Source organism: Pelodiscus sinensis, chromosome 11 (genome assembly GCF_049634645.1).
Source record: "Pelodiscus sinensis isolate JC-2024 chromosome 11, ASM4963464v1, whole genome shotgun sequence".
Lineage (NCBI taxonomy): Eukaryota > Metazoa > Chordata > Testudines > Trionychidae > Pelodiscus > Pelodiscus sinensis.
Genome location: NC_134721.1, coordinates 22,132,366 through 22,157,971, shown reverse-complemented (window position 1 = coordinate 22,157,971; position 25,606 = coordinate 22,132,366). Strand labels below are relative to the sequence as shown.

The following is a 25,606-nucleotide window of genomic DNA, read 5'->3' as shown; positions in this document are numbered from 1 at the left end:
GGTGGGGTGTTCAAATGCTCCTATTCGTACTGCCCTACCAATAATGCACCATTACCAATTATTTTCTAAACACCGATTCCTCAATACATATTGTATGGAGTAACCATAATAACAATCATGGGAGAATTATGTTAATCAAATGTAGTGTGTTATCTAAGGATATCACAAAAGGTATATCCCAGCAGGCCAAGAATTCAAGCCATTTAACCAAGAACAGCAACTCAAGTCAATAGCACCATGGCTTTCTGTCTCTATAATGAGATCTGAAGACATATCCAGCCATTAATGCTTTATTCATGGTACCTTTATAGACTCAAGAAACCCCATTCCACAACTAATGTCCCATCTATGTAGGTATATAGTGCTTGTGTTATAATGGTAGTTTTTAAATTTTGGAATGGATATTCCTAAGGATCTTTGAAGTTTTCTAGTTTTAGAATTTTAGATGATGTATGATTAATAAAATTCATCTACATTTCACAATATTTAAAAGATTTTATTTTCTGAATCACTACCAGCCGTCGTATAAAATTATCATCGTATGTACTCTAGGATTGGGTGATGTTATCCACCCACTGTAAATGTGGACCCATTTAATATGTAACCGTGTAGAAAAAAACACTGCTTAAAGAACACATGTTCTACTGCAAGTTGTTAAATATGCAAGTGGTGAAATAGAATAGATGAGTAACACATTAAATTGAATACAGCTGGTAGAAGAAGAAACACTGCCCATTAAAAGGGAAAACACTATTGTGCGTGTTGTTGGCACAGTCATTGTAAACTATGACTGGGTGTCTCTTCTTGTTTTTTCCATTACTCTCAACGGAACTTGGGTTTTGTGCCATCAAATTATTTCATAGGGCAGAAGGTGAAATAGTTTTGATGAAATAGATTTCACGAGTGACTCATACCGCAGGACAACAAGGAGGATGTATCCTAGTGCTCACTCTGAAACAACACTGAGGGTTTTCTCTGGATAAAGACTTAATAAGATCTGAGGTAGGGCTTCAAGATCCCTGTATCAATTCTCCTGAGGCACAGTGCCCATCATGTGGCAGAAGATGTTTTATAGAACATACTAATAAAGAAGGTAATAAATGGGCATCTTGAGATTTAAGAATATTAAATCTTTTTAATGCTTCAATTATTTAATACATGGTACTTCTAGGAAATGCAAAGCACACAAGCATCTCAAATAAACTATTCATCTCCATGCTGGGTTTTCTTTGGGGGAGAGGAGGAGGGAGTTTCAGATTATTTCATTGGTATTTTTGTCTGGGAGTAGCTGATATTTCCTAGGTTACATTTAGCATCTTCTCTAAAGCTACACTCATATTTCTGTGTACAAAATTCCTATATATTCCCTCCTTAGTCAAATGGGCAGGGCACAAAACTAGGTGAAAAGCCTTGATCCAGCTCTTTTGAGCATTCTTATATTTCAGTGCAGAAACAGTAAAAAGGAGAAAAAATGATGGCCAGGAAATCTATGAGCAAAGAGCCCATTAAGAGCTTTTCCTGCTCTTGCAGTAACAATGACCCTTTTTCTTGTTTTCCCTTTCTCCTCTTTTACCCCCAAGTCATTTGGCAGATGCTGCAAAGATATGAAACATGACTTATGCATCATCTTGGAGTATCCATAGATTTACACTCAAAAGGTGGAATTCTTCTTTCAGATCTGCATGGGCTATATCATCTGGTTCTCCCTACACATGCATGTCAATGAAGGCACTAGAACTTACTGAATCTGGGTGATGCTATGAAAATGACAGGAGTGTTTTGTTGTAAGCACGGGACATTGGCATCAATTTAGAAAGGAATGAAAGTCCTGACTAGGCATGTGTGTGTCTCTGGTCTTTTTTCATTGCTGGACAGAGTGGATAATACCCCCATATTGTTTTTGTAGGCGGTACAAGAATTTCTGCTGCAATGGTCTGAGGGTCTTGCTGTACGGCACTGGGAACAGCGGTCTAGTTTAGGTTGCAGTTAGCTAACACATGGTAGCTAAGCCCAGTCTTTCCCCTAGCATATATCTAGAACACACAAAGGAGCTTGGAGCACAAACAGAGGGCACACACAGTGAACGGCTTCTAGACAAGCTTCCAGTCCATTTGTCAAATATTTCACAATTTTTTTTTAGTGCAAATGAAACAATAATAAAGATGGGACAAAGGAAGGTCACTGTGTATCCAAAAAAAAATGATTTATAAAACTCACTGCAGAACCACTGGCTGACAATAAGTGTTGAGGGTATTTTATTTGTTTTTGGTGCCCTCATTGCCAGGAAATTCACATGAATTGCTTCAGACATCAGTTACTCTTCTTTATTGCCTTGTTTACAAAGAAAAAATGTACTCTTTGTGGGCCTGATCCTACACAATTGCAGCCAAAGGGAATTTTCCTATTGATTTGAATGGGAAGAGGATCTGATCCTATCTGCAGTTTCTTGTTTGGAGTAAGAGAGAGTTGAAACAAGGGTTACATGAGGTAAAACTTGTTTTTCTACAGCACTTTGCTCGGTAGCTTGGCTGTCATCCCTCTTGCAAATATTATCTCCTGACAAAATACCTTGTGCTGTTCTACTGATAATCCTGCACCTAAGTTTCCACAGTCCCTGTTGGATCCAAGTTGTGCCAGACTTTGTGACTTCCAAAGTTCTGTAATGCCAGGAACTGCTGTCTGAGGAAGATGGCAATTCAAAGAGCAGTTTTTGCTGGTAAAAAAAATTAGCCTCCATTAGGTGACTATTGTCCGAATGTTGATGTAAAATAGGCCACCTCAGAATGAGTTCTAGGGCCAGGTCTCCCAACTGTTTTGCTTGAATAAGGACTGAGTTAGGACTCCAGGGTCTGACACTTCCTATCTGAAAGAACAGGAAGAGATAACAGAGGCTATGTAAAAAGAAGTAGTTTGCTTAAGTTTCATGGATTACATGTAAAGAACACTGTAACCTTGACTTCTTTGCTAGTCCTGTTAGACACAAGGTTTTTCTAGGATTCCCTGGTGAAGCACTGGATGAAGAAAGATGGCTGAGCTTCAGATACTGTCTGAGAAAGAAGCTAGCATCACAGATAGGTACACTTGGATTTTCTTAGAAACCCTGTGGTAGAGCAGAGGGTCCATGCAACATGGCACCTGTGAGCCACAGATGAGAATTGACTTCAAAACTGTGGCTTTGTGGGTAAGTCTACATTGCGGTTCCACAGCTCTGGATGCTGTGTCAACTGACTTGGACTCACAGGGCCCAAGTCCAAATGTCTACACTGCAGTTAAACAGCCCGGTAATCCAAGCCTCACGAGCACAAGGCAGCTGGCATAGACCAGCTCTATGTGTTTACTGCAGTGTAGACATACCCTGAATGACAGTCAAGTTCCCATAAAATTATCTAAACAAAGGCAAAAGATGAGTGTTCAGACCCATCTAAAAAGCCAAATCCAGAATTTCTTTCTCGGGCAAAATTCCCACTCAAGTCAATGGGCATTTTGCCTAAGTAATTACTGAGTAAAATCTGAGTAAGGGCTTCTGGAACTTGACTCAAGTTTTTGTTGTTGCTGTTGTCTCGTGTAGCCTGAGAGAAACATTCCTATATTAAGTTAAATCTCTGCTGTTTCCTGGGACCAGAAATAGGGCCTGAATCAAAACTCAGCATCCCTAAACTTTGGCATTGTTTTGAGATTCAGGCCAGAATGTTCCAAACAGTCTCATCTTTATTAAGGGAAAACCCTAAACCCCAGGTTCAAATATTCTTTAACTCTGGGACTGGAAACCATCCAAATCTGGAAAGTGCATTTATCCTGGTATGAATTTCTTATGGACTTATATCTGGCTAGTATATCCAGCAGCCCTAAAAAGGATGCCTATTCAGTACTCATGGTGGACATGTCTCATAGAGGTTCATTTCAGATCAAATAATGATACAATAGAGTTCTTCTTCAAAGTATCTTCTTCAGAGTTTCTTGGCTCTCTACAACTGAGTTCAAGGTGTCCCTTAGAGGATTTTTCTATGTTCTGCCCCCAGATGGGCTAGAATAACTTCAAGCTACAATTGTAGAGGTACTTAAAAATGAAAAATAATTAATCAAGCTTTTTAGAATCACCTATGTTTGGGTTTGCATTTAGGGAAAAGGTTCAGATCTCTTTTTTTATCCAGAGTCATTAACACAGCCCTAATTTTTGGAATGTATCTGCTATACTGTTGAGCTCTGGATGAAAGCAGGGGCTGTTGGCCACATCTCTTTTAGCTTTGCCCATATTGATAGCATTCACAATACCCTGAAAATATATGGTCATGTACTGCCTCTCTCTGTGTTTGCTACCCACTGTTGGTTAGAATCAGAACTATTCAGCTTGGGGTCATGGATCACAAACATCTAATGGAGATTCTCCATTACCTGAAATAGGGATCTATGCTTTGGAAGCAGAAGGATCTTAGTTTCACACAGGCTGTCAGTATGACATTTTGGGTGGCTGTGGTGAACAGCATAGCAACAAACATAATAAACTTGTTGGTGACCATGTTATCATCTAGTGAGTGTGTAGTCTAGGATTATAAATCCAAGTAAAATATTCTTTCCAACATCCCTCTGCCAAGAAACACACGTAGAGCTAAATTACTCTTACTAATATCTTGGAAATCTCTTTTACTAATGATTAAGGCTCTGAATCAGGAAACTTATCTATTCAGGAAGGGTGTTAAATTGCTTCAAACACACAACATACACATACCATTTTTGTAGGAAGCAACATTTCTATTCCACTTCTTTGACTTTAAACTGTTTTGTGTGGTGGGATTATAAACTTCTGATCTGAGACTTTATTAACTTTTAAACACAGCCTTTTGTTAAATATAATAGTTAAGAATGAAGAGTAAATCATTCAAAAGTAGTTTCGTTTTATTGCTTAACTAGTTAATTACTGGTTGGGAGCTTTTTGTTGTTGTAATTTTAATCACTTAATTGCGGCTTTGAGTTACTTTCATCTTCTGTGAAGGAACCACACTAATCCTGCCAGTAGAGACCTTTGATTGGAAGTTCTTGTAAATACACTTAGGGCTGGTAAAATGGTTTAATGTTCCTTATATTGCCCTCAGGGTTTTTGGGTGGTTTTTTTTTTTCATTGTAAAAATTAGGGAGGGGGAAAAAAAGAAATGATCAGCTCTGTTTAAAACTATCAAACACCATTTAAGGCCACCATCTCTCCAAAGATCCAAGTACAGCAAATTTCAGAGGATGTTTATTTGGTTTCCTTTTGATACAAGCTGTCCAGAATTAGATTTGATCCAAGCCACTGATACTCTAACAAATCTCAGGGTCATCACAGTTTTTTTTTGTACATGTAAATATCCACTCCCTGCACTCTGCCTCATTTGCCAGCTAAAAATAACAATATCACCCAGACTATACTTTACTGTTTGTTTCTCATTATCAATAGTTAATATTAACCGAGTTCTGTAAAATGCGATAAAGGAAGGAATTTATAGCCACGTATATTGGACTAATTACTGTAAATCCCAAGTAACTCCGTATAGTAAGCGGAGTTACTTCAGATTTGCACACTAGAATAAATGACATGAAAATTTGGCTCACCGGTGTGAACAGATTGTGTTCAAACTTCTCCATTACGTAGCTATGGCAGTGCTCCCTGGTGCTAACCCACTATGTCTATGTGGGGAATCCAAAGATTTCTGCTAATGTACTTTTGGTATGACTTCAACCATTTCTCTTTTCTCCTGAAACCCAGTTCTGGGTCTAGTGATGTTAAATTGAGTTTAATTAATTTCCATTGACTAGTCGATTAGTCGATAAGTGGGGAAAACCGTGGAGCCGCAGTGAGGTTAGCTCCCAGCCTCAGGAGCTAACCCTGCTGCAGATCTGCCTTTTAATTGTATTAAGACCCGTCAGGCTGAAGTGCAGCTGGGGGGGACCAGATGCGAACTGGGACAGCTGATTCTTAATTCATTTAAAAAGCACAAGCATGGCGCTTGGGATGGGGCGCAAGCCGGGAATCAGTGAGCCCATGCTTATACTGGGTCCCCCAGCACCGGCTTCTGCTCCCTCCACCTGGTGCCTCTGATTGAGGCAGCAAGTGGGGGAAGTGACTTGTTGAGTCACTACTCTACTATCTGATAAGCTTATCAGATAGTTGACAATTCATATAGTTGTTTACATTCCTACCTGGGTCTCTACCTAGCAGAGCTGGCCACTCATGACAAAGTGTTTGGTGCTTTTGTGATTTGTGATCACCAAACTCATTTTTACCATTTGATCTGAGAAGATTTGAACTGTGGTAAAATTTCAGGTTATTGCATTGACCCAGTAATATACTGAGTCTTCTTCCTCTTCCTCACTTGAAATACCCACTCTCCATTTAGCGGGGTAATCATTAGAAACCGATCACCTTCTGCATCTTAGAAGTACTGTAATTTTCATGTCCTACGTTCCTCAGGCTTTATGTTGACATAGGAGCTATTATTTCCACACTATTTGGTAGTCACTGACAACATGCTCATTGCTACGCAAGAGGGAAGAGGGCAGCTTTGCTCAAAGACATAAAAAAGTCAAGCCTGCACTGACACAGAAAATGATAAGAAACCTGACTGAGATATTGGCTGGGGTGGAGTCATGCATGAGCTTGAATGTACACACAAGAAGTTGACACTTGATGTATTAGACAACAGAGAACCACAGACAGCTCTTAAATATCCCCCAGCAGGCCTGACTTGCTATCACAGGAGACAGGATACCAGATAAAGGCCAGATTGGGGACTTGAAACCCTCAAAGGCCCTACTCCACGACATACCTTTATGAATGTTGTCTCTTTGTGAGATTGCACACAGCATCCATGCATCATATCTTTGTCACTATTCAGAAGGTGACCATCTGGCCAGTCTATGGATTCACCTAACTCGTACAAACCACGTTCCTGTTCACCTAACTCGTACAAACAATGTTTTTCTTCACTGTTATTCTTTGGTGAATTTGGAATATGGGGAAAGCTTGAGTTCTAGGGACTGAAGCCCCTCTGATTATGCATAGACTAGGTGCCATACTGCCAACTTCCCATATACTCCTTAGCCTTCCAGTGTCCCTCAGTCCTGTATTACAGAAGCTGCTTGGGATGAGCTGGACATTCCTTCTGCTCTGAGAATGTCTACAAGGGTAATAGTTATGAGAGGGGTAATACAGACACATCGACTTACTCATGTCACATAAACCCGCACATGACATGAGCGGGTAATAGCTTTCAGTTTCTCCTAACCGTGTCAGGCTTTGAATTGGTGACTTCAGTATGGAAGGCCCTGCAATCCATAACTAATCCCCTCTGCCATTTGGTCCCCTAGGGCTTTGCATGCTTGAAAAAGTTGAAATAGTCTTTTCATTTGACCACACAAAAGGATTGAACAGGTTTATAAGGGTCAAATACTGATGATATTATCAGAAATCACAGTTATCCAGTATAGCCAAAAATCCCTTTGTAGGCCCAAAGAGCATTCTTGCACCTCTCAGTCTGGGAGGTCATAAGGACAGCAGGGATCAGTTTGAGGCAGATAAGTGTTTCACTATTCCTCATGAGACCCAGGACCCATAAAGGGTCCCTTCCTAAAAAGTCTGTAAGTGACTTGCTGCTGACATGATTGCAAACTGCTACATCCAGAAATGTTCTGGCAACACTACAAAGTGAATACACTGCCTGAAGACAAACATTTTCTCTGAATCAGCAACAGTTGCTCAGTTCTGGAAGGCTTCCAAGCTTAACCTTCATTCAGTAGCAAAATAATGAAATACACTGACAGCAGCCAAGGAGCAGCAGCAAAAACAACAACAACAACAACAATTACTGAAAAGATAAAAAGATAAAAGCCCAACCAGACTGGGAAAAATCAAATGAATGAGGCATGAGATAGGACTGACTGGAGACAGTATGCAAATTCTGCTTTACAGGATGGTTCCAGCCACTTAGAATTCTCTCTTTTCCAGTGTGGTTTATTAATTGTTTTACGTCTGTTAACATCAGATGTTTGGTTAGTGTTCAGGAATTAAAGAATCAGAGAAATTAAAGAAGGAAAAGACCTATTGGGTCACTCTCTTTCTTTCTCAACTGCTCATGACAACGATATGTGTGGATGACACTTGATATAGGGCAAAGTATGAAAGAGCTTCCAGTGATCACTTGGAGACTTGCAGTTAAGATTGTCTTTCTAATAAATATGGTATGATTCAACTGTACGTTACTGGGTTCAGTTCAGGAATCATGGGGTGTAATATTGTGGCCTTTGTCACACACGAGGTCAAACTAAATGATCATAACAGACTCTTCTGTAATCTGAACTAGGGGTTTGACATGGCTGGTTGTCTTGCATTCTGGTCTGGACCGATACCATATAATGTGTTCGAGATCACATCTCCCTGAGACTTACTAGTGCTGAGTCCAGAGAGAAAAATACAGACCCTGGAGTCTGTGTTCAGTCTTCCGTGAGGATGCAGCCAACCGCTCTGCGCAGCGGTCAATCTGCCAGCTGGCTGTAGAGGAGCAATGGCATCAGCTGCAGCCTGTCCCCTCTGTTAGGTACATGAAATATCTGGTCTGAGAGGATTAGAAACTGGAGGAGTAGGGAGCAAATTGCTGCAGGGAGATGGGGCTGGGATAGGAGAGAATGTGAAGATAACTATTATTTTTAGCATTCTTCTCAATCTCAAATTATCTACAATGGCGAGGGTGGGGGATGTAGGAGACTAGAAATTCAAATATAAATTATGATGTTCAGGAAAAGCTATAGAAAATCATAACGAATATTAGCAGTGAGGTTAAAGGATAACATTAGATTCACGCTCCAATTAAAAATTAAATCAGAGTCTTGATTTCAACAAATTCCCAGAACTCTGGCCAGAGTTGTGGCCATGAGGCTATAGGGAAGCCAGTATGCAAGAAGGAAGGGGAGTCTTAAATTCTTGTCTTTCTGGCTTTGCCTGCCTTGCTGTTCAGACCTTTTCCCAAGAAGTACGTGTCACTGATGGATAGCCACTAGCCTGATTGGTAGAAAAGCAGATTGTCTCTTCTGAACTTATCTTTTCCATCTCCTGCCTCCTAGGCTAAATATAAGGCACTTCCTGAAGGAGATTCATTCTTCCTAGAGTAATTCCCTTCCTGCTTTTGCAAGACTCTGCAAGCAGAGAACTTGAATCTCCATTTTTAAAAGACCCTTGTGTCACAAAAGTACTTAAGGAGCTAGATTTGTGAAGTCCCATGTGCTGAGGTATTAATAGTTCCTGGATTCATCCAGACATTGTGCATTAAACAACAATCAGGAATGGGAGGAGGGCAAGAGGCTTTTTGTCTTCTTTGCTTGCTTATCTGGTGTTCCACTGTACTACTGGCCTGTTAAATAGCGGAGGGCAAAATCTTCCCTCTATGCATTCGCCACTATCTGATCCTGTACTGTGAGATTACTTGTAACACTTACACAAGTATTTCTTATTTGAGAGAAGCTCTTCTCTTCACGCCTCCCAAAGCTAATACATGGTTTTAATATTCACATGCTAGTCTCATAATGATTTTGCCAATTGAGCATCCAGAATGAGAGCTTTGTTGCCATCTGTCACGGGTTTATTTGAACTAGCAAAGCTTAGAATAGTTCAGTCCAAAGCAGACTGTGAAGAGCTTCAAAGGGATCTCACAAAATCAGGTGACTGGGCAACAAAATGGCAGATGAATTTTAAAGTAATACATACTGGAGTTTGATAAGACTGGGACTTATCAGCTTGGAAAAGAGATGACTAAGGGGGATATGACAGAGGTCTATAAAATCATGGCTGATGTGGAGAAAGTAAATAAGGAAAAGTTATTTACTTGTTCTCATAACAGAAGAATCAGGGGTCACCAAATTAAACTAATAGGCAACAGGTTTAAAACAAACAAAAAGTAGTGTTTCTTCATACAACGAACAATCAACCTGTGGAACTCCTTGCCAGAGGATGTTGTGAAGGCCAGGATGTTAATAGGGTTCAAAAAAGAACTAGATAAATTCATGGCGGATAGGTCCATCAGTGGCTATTAGCCAGAATGGGTAGGAATGGTTTCCCTAGCCTCTGTTTGGCAGAAGCTGGGACTGGGCAATGGGGTTTATCATTGTCTGATTACCTGTTTTGTTCATTCCCTCTGGAGCATCTGGCATTGGCCACTATCGGAAGACAGGGTATGGGGCTAGATGGACTTTTGGCCTGACCTAATATGACTATTCTTATGTTCTTAACTTGCAAAGCGAGCTCCCTTTCCTGGACAATATGCAACTTAGGGCTTTAAATTCAACCCTGTAAGACAAAACTATATTTTCCCAGGCTCCACTAAAAGATACAGTCAAAGTTAAGCACCTGACCAAGCTTGGCATTTTGATTAAGACAGTGGAGAACCTTCCTCCCCTCCCCATCTCAGCTTCAGCCAAAGCTTCCTAGGAAGCAGCCAGCCCCTTTTACCTAGCCTGCTGGGCTCTGACTGGCATCTTCCTGCTTCTGTCCCTTCTAGCTGCTGATGGATCAATTATTGTTGGTTCTACCAGCAGTGGATCTTCAGTAGCTTCTCTAGAAGCTCTAGAGGGTCTGAAGTCATCGCTCTTTTCACCTGAAAGGTGGCCAGTGTGGCATGACTTCAGTCATTCACTGGCTCAGTCATTCAGAATTAAGCCTCTGACCAAGCTCTGCTTTTGGATTAAGACAGGAGATCCGTCCTCCCTTGTCTCATCTTTGCTCGGGATTGCCTTCCTGGAGGAAGCATCCCACCCTTTTTTACCTTGCCTCCATTACCCTAAGCAGCATAACCTAGTGGCTAGAGCACTGGACTGGGATTCAGGAGAACTAGTTTCTGTTCTTGGCTTTGTTGGTGATTTGGGGCAAATTCCAACCTGCTCTGTGCCTTAGTTTCCCCATGGATTAAATGAGGAGAATGGTACTGACTGCCTTCCTCTGTAAAGTACTTTGAGATCTGCGATACTGCTCTCTCTAAGTGCCAGGTATAATTCCAGGGGAGGACATCAAATGTCTGGCACACCCTATTACCCATTTAGAATCTTTAGACACCAACATTACGGGAGGGCAGAGAGCAAACCCACTTTATTAGGAAATTCATCAAGCAATAAAACTGCATGTGGAGAAATTCTAGACAGTGTAGGCTTTGTGGGAGTATGGGGGAGCTGCGAGAAGGAACTGTGCAAGTGAAATCCTCCTCACTCAAAGGCCATGCTGTGCTCTGCTGTGTTAATCCTTTCAGCTGCTTCAATGTATTCTCCTTCCCCTGACAGGTCCATGGGAAGTGTGTGTGCAGACACAATACAGCAGGGAACCACTGTGAGAGGTGTGCACCATTATACAATGACCAGCCTTGGAAGCCAGGAGATGGAAAAACTGGGGCACCCAATGAATGCAGAAGTAAGTAGGGGGGAAGCTTAATGATTCAGGGTCTCAGGAACATAAATCACTGTCCAAATAGGCAAGGGTCTATAATAGACAATTCACCCAGTTTGGATTTATGATGCACTTGCAGCAGATGGAGAATGAATTGCTAGGTAACTGCTAGAAAATCCTTACAATTAATGTATTTTTAATGTTGCTGGTCTATTTGATCTATGGCAATATAGAACATACAAGATGGAACTCTGCTCTTCAAAGAGAAACAGTCCCTCGTTCCTTTCACCATTCCCAAGCATAGGTCTCTACAGAGCTTTAGCTGTCTAAGAAAGCTTACGGAGATAAATTTAATGGGGAGAAAAGAAAAGTTCAGTGATCTCTGCCTTTGGCATCTGCATGGGAACAAGTTTTCAGGAATGTCTGAATTTGAGCTGGTTCCAACTCTATATTATAGAATTATGTTATGTATTTATTAATAACTAGAAATGGTTTTGAACCAACTTCCAGCTCTTCTCCCATTCCTTCAATTCAAACAAGCATGGGCATTTGTGTGGGGACAATTAGAATCCAAACTTGAATCTGGATTTAAATTTCACAGGTCACCTCCTGTTTAAGTAGTGGTCTGAAGCAGAACCCCAGTTCTGAGCACTCAGAGTACTTCTACACTAGCCCCCTAGATCGATCTAGGGAGGCTAATATCCCGCGCTTGATTTGCATGTTCCCGGCCGGTCACCATTTTAGAAATTGACTAGTCCGAAGTAACTGCCCGTGTCTACACACGGCAGTGAAACGGGGTTCCTATTTAAAGCCGTAACTCGATCTAGGGGGCTAGTGTAGATGTATCCTATGGCTCAGAAAGGTTTGAAATCAGAATGTAATGGCTTGTCTCTATGTCTCCATGGTGGACTCATCCAAACCCCTGAATCTAAAAACCCCAAAAACTTGGAGGAATCCAACTCTGGGTCAGATCTGTCTATCTCCACTTTTCCTCATCTAACACTAAAGGTGTGCATAGTGCTTTACAAAACATAAACTATAGCATTGCTGCTCCAAACAGTTTACAGTCTAAACTGGATGAGAAAAAAAAAGCCAACAGCATTTCAAAATGTGAAGTTCTAACTGGAGCAAAACAGACTAGTCATAGTTGATCAATTTAAGAAAATAAAGTGGACTTTCAAGTTTACTAATGATGGATGCAGGTTTGTTATAACAATTACTAATTTTAGTAGGATCAAATTGAAACAATCCTGAAGAGTCTTTATCTTTTTGTCATAGTTGCATTGCAAAAGCAAAATTATGAGTGCCTTGAACTGGTTGGAACATGGGAGGTTTTGTGGAAAACGTTGACCATATGGTGAAAAATCAAAATCTGAAATCTTTCAGCCAAAAACTGAAATATTTTGTCCAAAACCAAAATATTTCAACTAAATATTGAAATATTTTGATTCCAAAATGTCGTCACGGTGCCTCATAGGGATTGTAGTTCAGGTGTCTCGTGTCCCCTTTCTTCTGTACAAGATGGGCTTCTTGGTTGGATTGCTTCATGGTTTCCCAGCAGAGCCAACAGCATCATGGGCCCTTGAGCAAGATGGGGGAGGCTGGCTTTGCACTCCCAGAAGGGGTGAGGCCACGGGCAGAAGGGGCGAGCCAGTCCAGGGCTGCCTGGAGCATGGTGCAGCCCCATCCCCCCAGTCCTTAGCACTTCCCAGAGGACATGGTGTAGCACTCCAGCAATGATTTAAAGGGCCTGGAGTTCCTTTGAATCATTGAGCCCTGGGGCAACTACTCCCTTTCCCACTCCTACCCTCTGCAACAGCAAGTCTGTGGTTTCCCCTGTTGTTGAGAGGAAGTGGTGCATCCTGGGAGTCTTAAAGCTATGGTGCATTATGGAAGATGAAGTCCAGCTGGGAATATACAGAGCCATCCCTGGGGAATGGCAAATTGGGACAACCGCATCAGGCTCTGTACTTTGGGGGCTTAACAGGCCAGCACACTTGGCTAGCCCAGGGGTCCTGGAAGTGATGTATTCATCATTTCTGCCCAGGCTCTGCATCTCCTTAAGGCGGTCCCTGGGGACATGATTCAACTGAACTACAACTTTCACCAGGCACTGTGGCAGCATAGGCAAATCAAAATTCTGAGGTTTGGGTCAAAATATTTCCATTTTCAGGCATTTGTGTTTTTTAAAGACTCTTTTAAAAAATGAGTTGCAAACCCAATTTTCCGCCCCAAAACAGTTTTGATAGGAAAGTTTCAACTCGCCATAGTAGTGATAGATTTGGTAGGGGCCAATGGGCTCAGTCTTCTAAGTGAAAATAAGTAGGACAGCACTGAAAGTAGAGATGGTCCAAGCCACAAAGTTTAGATATACATTTGGATCTTAATTTTCCCAAAGTTAGGCAGTGTTCAGATCTGGGATTTTGGTCCAACCCATCTGTAATTAAATTTAGATACTTAGATTAAATTACACAGTTCTCAACAATTGGCTTTAGGAGTCTCATTCTGTTTTTAATATTTCTCTTTTTAACCTAAACCCAGAGAGGCAGGCAAAAGAAAAATGTCTGGCATAAATTAATTTGGGCCTAAATTAATTGCAATGAAACTGCCATGTGAGGGACACTCTCGGCTCTGTGCTTTATAAAAGTGAGTGAGAAATGCCTTTCTCTGCTTCCTAATAGAATGTCGCTGTCACAACCATGCTGATAGCTGCCACTTCGACCTGAGTGTTTGGCTGTCATCTGGGAAACACAGCGGTGGAGTGTGTGACAACTGCAAACACAACACAGAAGGACATCGGTGTCAAAGATGCAAACCAGGATTTTACAGAGATTTGGGAAAACCTATGTCTTCCCCAGAGGTCTGCAAACGTAAGTTTGTCCAACCAAATACAGTACAGACAACTGGGTTGTGAAAGCTGTTTAGGTCCACACATTCCATAATGAGCTGAGCCTTCCAGCCCATTAATAGCATCTATAGATATCTGTGGAAATTTAGCATAACTCCATTATCCTTTCCTCTGACCCTTCTTTCCCAGCTCTAATTTCCTGATCAAAGACACTTTCCTCCTGACCCTGCCACCAAACTCTGATTTCAATGTGGGATCATGATCAAATGATCTTATTTTAAAAGAAATAATAATTATCTGAAGCCGTTTCATTTTAGAGAGTTTGCACCAGTTGTGTTTGCATTTAAAATGCTTCTATCCTAGTGAGGCACACATTTTATTTAGTTGGGTTTATTTGTCCATACAGTGTGTGCACACCTGTGTGCCTGTTTTCTAACTGCTGTGAGGCTCCAATGAGCCATGGGTTCTCTCTATAGACAAAGGTGAACATTGGCTATTGGGGATGGGTAGGGAGCTTGAGCCTCTGAGCTCCCTTTCACATCTCACACCATTTATCCCATCTAGTATTCCTTAGGAAGGTAGCTATATGTAATAATCCCTCATTTCACCCCCTTCCCCCATATTTCCCCTTCTTTGCCTCTGGAAGAAGTTTGTTCTCTCCCCTATGTAATTATGATTCCTCCCCCACTTCCGTGCAAGCAGCCCTCAACACAGAAGAACTGCCTTCTTTGCCACCTGGGTTCACTCCCATTGTCAGTCATTGTTCCTGACATTCTCCTGTCCTTTTGACAGCCTTGACCCAGGTTTCTCTAGACACTTGGGTTACACATGCACATTTTGCTGGGACCAGCTGGCCTGCGATAGCGCTTGAAGTTTCCGTGCACAACATGCCTTCTGATTCTGAGGCTTTCATTGGCCATTTGAGCCAGCTCGGTCTCCTCCCAATTCTTTCTTTTTGATTTCTTAACCTTGCAACAAAACTCATTGGATCAGAGGACGAGGCAGCGATTCTTAGCCCTCACTGCATGCACCGTGGTATTCAGTGCTGACCATCTTTCCAGGGATTTTTCTGCTAGTTTATTTCTGCACTGAGAGGACTTATCATATGCAAAGATTTGTAATGAGAATAAATTATTGTTCTAGTAGATTAGATTTCAAGTTGTACAGCACCAGAAAGAATCAGTGTACACACTCATGTATTTGACAGCAAGGTGACAGTGCAATAACCAGCACTGTGTGCAATGTTAGATAATACTTGAACATTAGAGAGTAGCAGAGAAGAGAAAACATTATTTAAAAATACAGCCTATCTGTGAGGACATGCTAGAACAGACTGCCAGGATGGTATCAGACCTTGAGCCTACCTATAACTCTCGTCTGGTCTGGCTCCCATCTTCTCAGCACATCTTGCCAGGACTCTGCTAAGCAGATAGGAAAACATTTCGGCTACGTCTACACTGGCCCCTTTTCCGGAAGGGGCATGTTAATTTCACCTATCGTAGTAGGGAAATCCGCGGGGGATTTAAATATCCCCCGCGGCATTTAAATAAAAATGTCCGCCGCTTTTTTCCGGCTTTTAAAAAAGCCGGAAAAGAGCGTCTACACTGGCCCCGATCCTCCGGAAAAAGCGCCCTTTTCCGGAGGCTCTTATTCCTACTTCGAAGTAGGAAATGATAGAAGAGAGTTATGGCAGATTGGTCATGGCAGATGGCTCGGATGCTTTTGGTGTGAGCAGTGCGGTCCTTGGTGAAGAAGGGAGAAGAACTTCACCAGGGGATTAAAGCTCACCCTGTATATACAGTAGACGCTGAGCTGGGAAATGAAAGCTGACAGAAAAACTGAATGAAATGCTGTTTTAAGCCCTGTGAGAAATCATGCTTTAAGAGAGTGCTCTTCTGTCCAGCGCAAAGCCTAAGTTAAGCTACTACAGCTCCCTCCAGCTTCCAAAATGTTAGCAGGGCTCTGCTTGGGCCCAGAAGAAATCTTTAGGCATTAGTCATAATAATCGGCAGCATTCTTTCTTAATCACTGCGAGGGGAAGAAAAAGGGTTGTATAACAACTGGCTGCACTGATGCTATCCCTCTTCTCTGATTTCTCCATTTATGAGATGGAAAAGACTTTTGCTTTAAAAAAAAAAAAAACCAACTGAGCTTTAACACGTAAATAGGATTCTGCCATTTCTTTTTATCTGGAGAGATCGCTGACCTCTTCACTTCTACCATTCCTAGCAGCTGGGGATGAATGGGAGCCAGGTCACGCACAGAGCCTTGTTTTGACATTGCTTAGATTAAAAAAAAAAAAGACATGAAAAGAGCCAGAGAGCACAGCACACACCTGCTTGTTATTGAGGGTGACAACACAGGATTAAGCAGTTTGGATATAGGCTTGTACGGGAGCTTTGACTCAGAAGCCTTGTGAAGCCTAATAGTTTCCCAACCAGTGGTCAGAAAAGCTGCTGTATCCTTGGCTCTTTCCTGTGGCTTATTTGGAGGCTTAAAGGATACTTCTGAACTGACACCATCTTTTGTACTCACCCTTTGCTTATCCATCAGGCCAACGTCTCCAGGGAAATGGGCTTTTTACACTCAAGCAGACAGCTTGGAAACTAAAATGAGTGTGTGCGTGCCTGCACGCACACCATCGACAAAGCTGTTCCTTCCCTTCCTCTTTTCCCCTCTAGACAGATCTGTGAACCATCCTGTTGTAATAGCTGGGATTAATCACATCTTCATCGGAGTCACAATCCCAGTCAGCCAGGCACAGGGTGAGCATGCCCACACACAGCCAGGAGGGTATCCAATTTCCTTGATTTATGGGGCATTGTTGAATGGTTTTGGCCCAAAATTTGACCTGTTTTAAAAACTGTTTGAATTTGGTTGGGAATATATTCCACCCGCCAAAGACTCCAATTTGGATTTTTTTTTTTTTAATTTGCCTTTTTTTCCTGGAAAAGATTGAATCTGCTGTTAACTGTTTTGCATAGTAGTTTCAGACAGAAATTAAAGGTTCATTATTTTTGATGGTATGTCCACACTGCAATCAAAACCCCCCATCTGGCCCGCTGGCCAGCTGACTAGGGTTCAGGCTAAGGGGCTGTTTAACTGTGGGATAGATAGTTAGGGCATGTCTGCACTACAGGCTGGATTGATGGGCAGCGATTGATCCAGTGGGGGTTGACAACCGCCAAGCGCTCTCCTCTCGACTCCGGCTCCACCAGAATGAGAAGTGAAAGCGGAGTCAATGGGAGAGCAGCAGCTGTTGGCTTACCACAGTGAAGACTTACCATGGTAAGGAGACTCAAGTACATTGACTTCAGGTATGTTATTCGCATAGCGGAAGTTATGTAACTTAATTTGACGGCCCATGGTACTGTAGATTAGGCCTCAGGCTCAGGCTACAGCTTACGGCCTCGCACCCTCCCACCTCTCAGGGTCCTAGAGCCAAAGCATCTACACTAGAATTAAACAACATCTAATAACCCAAACCCCATGAGCCCAAGTCAGCTGACATGGGCCATCTCTGGGCTTTTAACAGCAGTGCAGACATGCCCCTAAAGTCCCTTACTTGTGAATTAATTGGAGTACTATATCCCTGTTATATCTGTGTTGGTTAGAACCACATTATTGCAAACGATATTATAGTTAACATCTGTATCTAATGAAGATACAGCTGGAGACAGCTGTGCTGAGACCAAATATTTATCTGCTTTATGACTATTTTCATTCCTTGGTTCCCTCTCTACCAGCTGCATCCAGGCAAAAATCTTATGATAGCAACTGCCAGTAAAAATCCAAGTGGACATTTGTGATACTTCAGCAACTAACATCTCTTAAGACACAACTAAATACTATTTTGTAGTGCAAATACTTTGCTGCTTTAAAGAGAAGAACCCAAATAAACTAGCCAGCTCTGTGCCACAATTGTTTGTCCACTGTCCTTAGGAGCCTTTGACAAAAAGGAGGGAATCCACCCATCATCATGTTGGTTTGTTTCATTAGAAATAGAGGTGGATAAACCAAAAACTAGGGTTTAAAAAAAGAGCAAAAAGAAGCAGAGAAAGAGATTGGCTTGCAAACACTGGGAAATACAAAAACTTCAGTTTGTAAGAACTTACTTATGTTTCTTAATCATGAGATTTATCATCAAATCTGTGATGTCATTTGACATCTAAAACCTGGTTATCAACAGCTGCCCTTCAGCCTCTGACACTCAGGTTCATACTTTCCTTAGCTATATGCTTGAATTAAATATGTGCACTTTTTTCTACCTTCCTTCTTGGCCTCTGCTAGAAATCACCACCCACCTATAGCACTTTCCCTTTGGCTGTGATGGTGGAATTCACATTCTCCATGTATCAGACATCCTGTCCTCAGCTGGTGTAAGCCAGTGTAGCATCATTGGAGTGACATTAATTTGCACCAGTTGAGGATCTGGCTTCAGCTATGGAAACCTGGAAAGACAAGAGATGAGACAGAACAATCTGTAAAGGCTAGAGATAGATCCAAACTAAAACTCCCGATCCAAATGATATCATAAGGGAAATCAAGAACAAAGATTCGGACACATCCAGATTTCAACAAAGTTTGGATTTTTTTTGTCCCAAAATCTCTAATGAGGAAAGCATCCATTTCTCATGTCCAAATACCAAAGACAACATTATAAATAATGTCAACATGTATTAGATACCTCCATTTTTGAGTGGGGTTGAGCATTTCTGAAAATCTACAGGAAAGTTGATGTTTGAAACATTGGGGCAAGTGTGCACTATGATGTTACATCTGATTTTCAAATCCTAGTGAACAACAGCCCTCCAATTGCTCCCAGACTCAAAACACCTGTGTGGCAGCAGCAGCAGAGTCTGGTGCTTCTGTGCCACCAACAAAGCTCCTTGTGTTGAACACAGTATTCATTATAGCATGCTTATTTTCTGTCTTTAGGCTATTGTGCTGGTATTCCCTTGAAAACAACTGAATAGGTTTCTTCTATTGCACAATACATTAATATTAGTAAAAATGTGAGCATGCAGAAGATAACTAGGACAGGGTGAAAAAAATCTAATAGACGATCACAAGAAAACTGCCCATTACACAAGCTGCTGGGCACTGTTTTTTCACTTCTTGTAAGTACTCCACGAAGAGATTGTCCTTTCTAAAAAACAAACACGAGTCACATAAAAGTGAATCAATAACAATTGCATTCTTCATAGAGTCCCCTTCTTGGAAAGGCATGTGTGGAATCAGTGTGTCCATTTGATCTCCTATCTGTGAGCTCAGGAAGAAAAGATGTTCAATTAGTAGTGACTGAAAAACGTCAAAAGGGTTGAAATAAAGATAATCATTCCGAAGGCTGGCCCTTGATCCAAACTATCTTGGGTGTCCAATGTCTCTCTGGAAATAGGTCACGTCCCCAAGATTTTTGCTTCTTCCTTCTCACAGGAGGATGGAGTCGAGATGGCACTTCTGGCTTTGGGGACAGCAGAAATCAAGAGGTGCCACAATGTTCAGCAATGAAAAGGAGCTAAAGTATGAGCTGGACCTGAGTTTGGGGCAAAGAGTCAGCTCACTTCTCCATTTACCCAAACCTATTCATGCATCAGAAGTGAGCGGGCCAGATCCTCTCTTGTGATCCAGCCTGGTAGAGCTGCCCTGACAGCACAAAGGGGCTAGCAGACTGGTGGAACGATGTCTCAGGTAATGCACAGCCAACAGTCAGCTGTGACCTCACCCATTCCCCAAAGCCCCTGGCATAGAGACTTTAAGGGCATAGCCAGAACACTGTTAAGCTCCAAACTGTAGTAGCTGGCATAGCCCTTGAAGGCCATAGCCAGTCAATCTACAGCAGCCTCCAAAGTACTGTAAAGCTGCGTTTCTCAAACTGTGGGTCCCGACCCCCTGGGGGGGTCACAAGCAACTTAGAGGGGGGTCATGGTATCACAAAGTTTGAGAACCCCTGCTCTAAAATATGGAAGGGATGGTGTTAAAATGGCACCAGAATCAGGCATCAGAATCAAGTATGCCAGGACTGGATTTGAAATGGCACCTGGTGCTTCTGGCCCCTCTCTTGCTGACCTCAGCAGATGACAGTCACAGCTGAAATATGTTCAGAGGGTTTGGAAAGCTCTCTCTTGTAATATATCCACTTAGGTATGCATGCAAACTTCATGTTTCCTGGCTATACCACATTTGTAGCACTGGAAAGAGAACCTAGGTCCCTACAGCTCTCACTAAAGCAGAATCATGGACGCCTCAAATCTAGAGATGGAAAAGGCCTATGAGGTTATCTGGTCTGTCTCCCTTGGCCAGTGCAGAAGTGCTTTTCCTGGTGTACACTTTTACTAGAGTTTTAAACATACCTGGCAGTGGGAATTCCAGCTCTACCAAGGGGAGCCAATTTAGCCTGATCTACAGCCTCAATTATTGTCTTGTTTTCTTCTCATTTCTTTGAGCATCCCCTCATGTATCACACTAGCAAATCCTCTTTCTTTGCTGTCTATACACTCTGAATGTTTGGGCACTATTATACTGCTCACTGTGGTAAAAGTATCCCTTGCACTGCAATAACATGTTGTTGTCGCTTTGGGTGCAAGTGTGAAGCACAATTGGCAACTGGGAGGCCTTTGTGCCTGAATAGAAGACTATGACAGATCAATATAATTTTATAGTAGACACACTCAATAGGCAAATCATTCCCACCCAGGCTGTGTCTAGACTGCATCCCTCTGCCGACAGAGGGATGCAAATCAAGCACTTTGGAAGTACAAATGAGCCCAGGATTTAAATATCCCGGGCTTCATTTGCATACTCACGTTCCGACGCTGTGCCGATCGGGCTCAGTGTCGAAAGTGAAAGTAAAGTGTAGCCGCGGTTCTGCCGCGTTTCTGCCAACAGCAGGGGCTTTTTCAGCAGATCCTGTACTCATTTTTTGATGAGTACAGGATCTGCCGAAAAAGTCCCTGCTCTTGGCAGAAACGTGGCAGAACCGCGGCTACGCTTTACTTTCACTTTCGACACTGAGCCCGATCGGCACAGCGTCGGAACGTGAGTATGCAAATGAAGCCCGGGATATTTAAATCCTGGGCTCATTTGTACTTCCAAAGTGCTTGATTTGCATCCCTCTGTCGGCAGGGGGATGGAGTCTAGACACAACCCCAGAGCATACAGCCACAGTCCAAAAGGCATGTTCACAGATGGGTTAAATGGGAAGCCCTTCTGGTAAGGTATGCATGTGGGACCCTATCCATAGTAGCCCAGCTAAGTGCTTTGCAAATTCACTTGCCAATCCCTCCCTCCTCCTTGCAGAGTGAATGCACACAGTCACACAGGCTACTGCACAGCTGTTTAACATTCTTTATTTGAGATTGGTGTCAAGGTAAAGATTTGGCCCACAGGAAATGGCGCTCACACCTACATTGGTGTCAGGTGACCATTTAGCAGCTTGGGTTTTGTTTTGAATCCATGGCTATGCTGAATGAGACAACCACCCACCCATGCTGAAAATTTCTATTTTGAACCATAGCTGGGTAAGAGTATAATGTTTCCCAGTGCTTATATAAAATGACTGGCTGTTGGGAATGAGTGGGACCTATAAAGGTTATCAGCCTTGCAGAAACATCACCTAAACTGCTGACTCTTGGCCTATCATCTCAATCACTTATGTCTTGTTAGCTTGCTCCTGTCAGCCTATGGGATCGACCAATGCAACCTTCAGCAGAAGCTGGCGGTGCCACCCAAAGACGGGCTTCTGTTACTGCAAGCCAGGTGTGACAGGCCCGAACTGTGACAGATGCCTCATGGGATACTGGGGCTTTGGAGAAAATGGCTGTCGGCCTTGTGACTGTGCCAGAGACTGCGACCCACAGACAGGAAACTGTTTCAATGGGTAAACAAGGCTTCTTTTATGGGGAGATAATACTTTGGATCACTTTAAATATGACACTCAGATTAACACTGGGAATCCTGCACAGATGGCATAAATTCAAGGCAGCAGAGGAGGAGGGAGGTATTTGGGGAAACACTGTTCTCTGCATCCACCTTAATCTGAATGGATTGCAGCACTGTGTCATTTGGATACCCCTTGACTGCCTGCATAAGACTCTTTATAGACAGTTCTGAAGCAAGACAGGCAATGCCATGACCCTGCTGGTGTCTGTGAAACTTTGTGCTTTAGAAAAGGTAAAGCATCTGAAGAGCTTGCGGTGCTCTGTGGCCTAGGTGAAACAAGTTGGAGCATCTCAATCCAGTTTCTAGTGTGCAAATGTTCTTACCACATAATACACATACGGGTGACTCTCAGCAGAGAGGCCAAGCCTGAATGGCCCACAGAAACTGAACCATCCTTCTATCCATAGTGGTGGTGTGAGAAAACCTGCACAGATGCTACCAGTGCTGGTCACTTTCTACAAATAACTGCAGGAAATCATTTTTCAGGACCTCAGCCTGGTACCTTCCCCCAGAACAAAATACAATGATCCAAATCCTGCAGAGTGCTTAATACCTACAGCTCCCATTTATTTCAAGGGGCCTGATCCTTGGAGTGCCCTTGATTCCTAAATAACATCACTAGGTGCTCATGCCTGCCAAGTTTTGGCGCTGTAATTTTAAAGAAATTATACACAGCAACTGTACAAAAAAAACTGTAAAAAAGTAGTGAATTTGAAGTATAATCCCAGATGCCACAGCCTATCTGCAGGGCAGTGGGCTAAGGTTTTGCTCTTCTTTGCATTCAAGACTAGTGGTATAATGATTACATTTGCTCATCATGATCTTGGAGGCCATGTTCCTTTCTGGTACTCAATGCTGCAGGCATGTGGTAGTGACTCCCTCTGTGCTAAACATCAGAAATCCTAATAGGAGCTTTTTCTTCTCTATCTCCTCCCCAGTTATGACAAAGAGCCATATTTCAACATCCCCATGGGTGGGCGAATCCCTGACCTCTTACAAATGCCAGCCAATGAGAGTGAAGAGTGGCAATGGAATCATCATGAGCAGGGATTTTCTGCATTGAGACATCCAGGTATGGTTTAGAATGATAAAATCCTTTGCTCTGTTTATTAAATAAACAAATAATTTTTATAGCATGCCAGAAATATGCATGTGCTTTTGACCAAATACATGCATTTATTTTATGTATTTGTTTCTTCAGATGTCCAAAATACAACTGTAGGTATCCATCCAGTGTTCTAGGTGTCTATCCCATACATTAAAAATCACAACATAAGCAAAGGACTGCCTATAAAATGTAAGTGTTCCCACCACTCAACCATTTAAGAGAGGAGAACAAAGACTGAAAACATAGCCTGTAAGCTCTCTGGGATGGAAACCCTAACACAAGGCAGAGAGAGAGTGGGGAAAGGGAAGAGGGAAACTGCTGCTTTAGCCTGTGCTTCTCAGAATCTCACTACTGTGCAGCAATTCTGCACCCACTCAAAAATTGAAAGGCACAATCTGACCCACATAGTGCTGTCCTGTCTGGTCCTTTGAATCTTTGTAGAACTATTCCCTACACTATTTCCGCTCATATCCCATTAAGAGTTCTCCTGCACATTTGCAGATGTAGAAGTATGACATCAGGAACATGTTATTCAAATGAGAAGGCAAATGTGAGCATCCTGTGAGTGAGTGTGAGACTCTTCTGCACCCAGTTCTGAATATTTGGCAGGACACTCCAGGATGAGTTCAAGGAGAGATCTGCATTGTTTTTCACTCTATTTTCCAGTGCAGGGTAAACCTGGCTTTGTGGTCAATAAATGAAAGAGTCATCCTTGAATTCTGTGGAAAAATATGCTTCCAGTTTACATTCATATTATTAATTGATTTACAAAGCAGCCTTTGAAAGCCTTCATTTGCTTTGTGGAACTATAAATGCTAGATACAGAAAGGATCACTTGACCCATTACTGAAATGCAGCCATCACTGGGATGCAATGTAGGTGATTTTAAAACCAACACACAGCCACACTAACAACAACAATTCAGGACAGGCAGTAAAGAAGTATATTGTATTCCCTTAAACTAAGAGAGAAATTAGTCCAATAGAATATAGCAGAACCTTTAATGCTTAAAAGTGGTCAAGACCTCGGTTTTACATAGCATATGACGGACAGCACGAGTCAGTATAGAGCCAATGATGAACTGACTTAGAGGAAAGTATGTCACCTATTGAATCCCCAACATGTCCTGAATCAACATGGATTTTCCATAGTACTTCCATTTAAGGATTGACAAAATTGAATATTGCTTATCTTGCCATCTAACAAGAGCATAATTTATATTATTCACACCTGGATCTGATTCTGATTTAGACTTTGTTAGCATCAGTTTATTAACTGTGAAATGGACCCCATGCAGATTGCTTTTTACTTCACAATGTGGACCAGATTTCAGAACCATTTTTGTATTGTTTAACAAGAACCAGCTTTGCAAAGAACTGAGCTCACTCTTAAATCTTCTTTAAGCATCTATGTTTACTCTGGAGCAACTTTTATGCATAGATATATGCATGCATAGAGAAATGAACATCATTTGATTTGCTTTTCTCTTTCATGTTCTGGCCCTTCTCCAACCCCTTGTGGTCTCCGGTTTCTCGGTGCTAGAAAAGTGTGTGTGCAAAGAGAAAGTGCTCGGAAGTGTCACTGATTTCTGCCAGATGAAAAACGCATATGGTAAGTGGCTGATGTGCCTTCCTGGTATGATAATTCTAATGTTTCTGGCATCTGTGAAATCATAGGTAGGTTTCCTTTCTTCTTTTCTGTCTAGAATACTTCTGAATTCTGGCAGAGCTGATCAGAGGACAGCATATATCCCATAATCATAGAATACTAGGACTGGAAGGGACCACGAGAGGTCATCGAGTCCAGTCCCCTGCCCTCATGGCAGGACCAAATACTGTCAGACCATCCCTGATAGACATTTATCTAACCTACTCCTAAATATCTCCAGAGATGGAGATTCCACAACCTCCGTAGGAAATTTATTCCAGCGTTTGACCACCGTGACAGTTAGGAACTTTTTCCTAATGTCCAACCTAAACCTCTCTGGCTGCAGTTTAAGCCCGTTGCTTCTTCTTCTATCCTCCGAGGCCGAGATGACTAAGTTTTCTCTCTCCTCCTTATGACACCCTTTTAGATACCTGAAAACTGCTATCATGTCCCCCCCCCCAACAGTGATTTCTTCAATGCTGAGCAAATCAACATGGGCTTCATGAACTCATTGCAAAGCCTTCCGCCTATCAGTGTATGTGCTGTAGACCAGGACTTCTTTTTGCCTCTGGTGCTCTTCTTCTGTCTACATAGCATCTCCTTCCCATTTAGCAATAGAGGAAGGGCAGAGTGGCCAGGCTTTCTTGATATCTGCCTGCTACTCCCA

The 25,606-nt window shown here is 42.2% G+C and overlaps 1 protein-coding gene across 1 annotated transcript in view; it reads left to right on the top strand.

Moving 5' to 3' along the window:
• LOC102461575 (netrin-4-like) overlaps nucleotides 1–25,606 on the top strand; it is a 68,971-nt gene that overhangs the window by 33,431 nt on the left and 9,934 nt on the right. Inside the window, exons 5-9 of the mRNA XM_075938773.1 lie at nucleotides 11,293–11,419; nucleotides 14,077–14,265; nucleotides 21,909–22,122; nucleotides 23,123–23,256; nucleotides 24,835–24,903. Of these exons, the coding sequence (XP_075794888.1) occupies nucleotides 11,293–11,419; nucleotides 14,077–14,265; nucleotides 21,909–22,122; nucleotides 23,123–23,256; nucleotides 24,835–24,903 (733 nt within the window). The remainder of the gene's footprint in view (nucleotides 1–11,292; nucleotides 11,420–14,076; nucleotides 14,266–21,908; nucleotides 22,123–23,122; nucleotides 23,257–24,834; nucleotides 24,904–25,606) is intronic.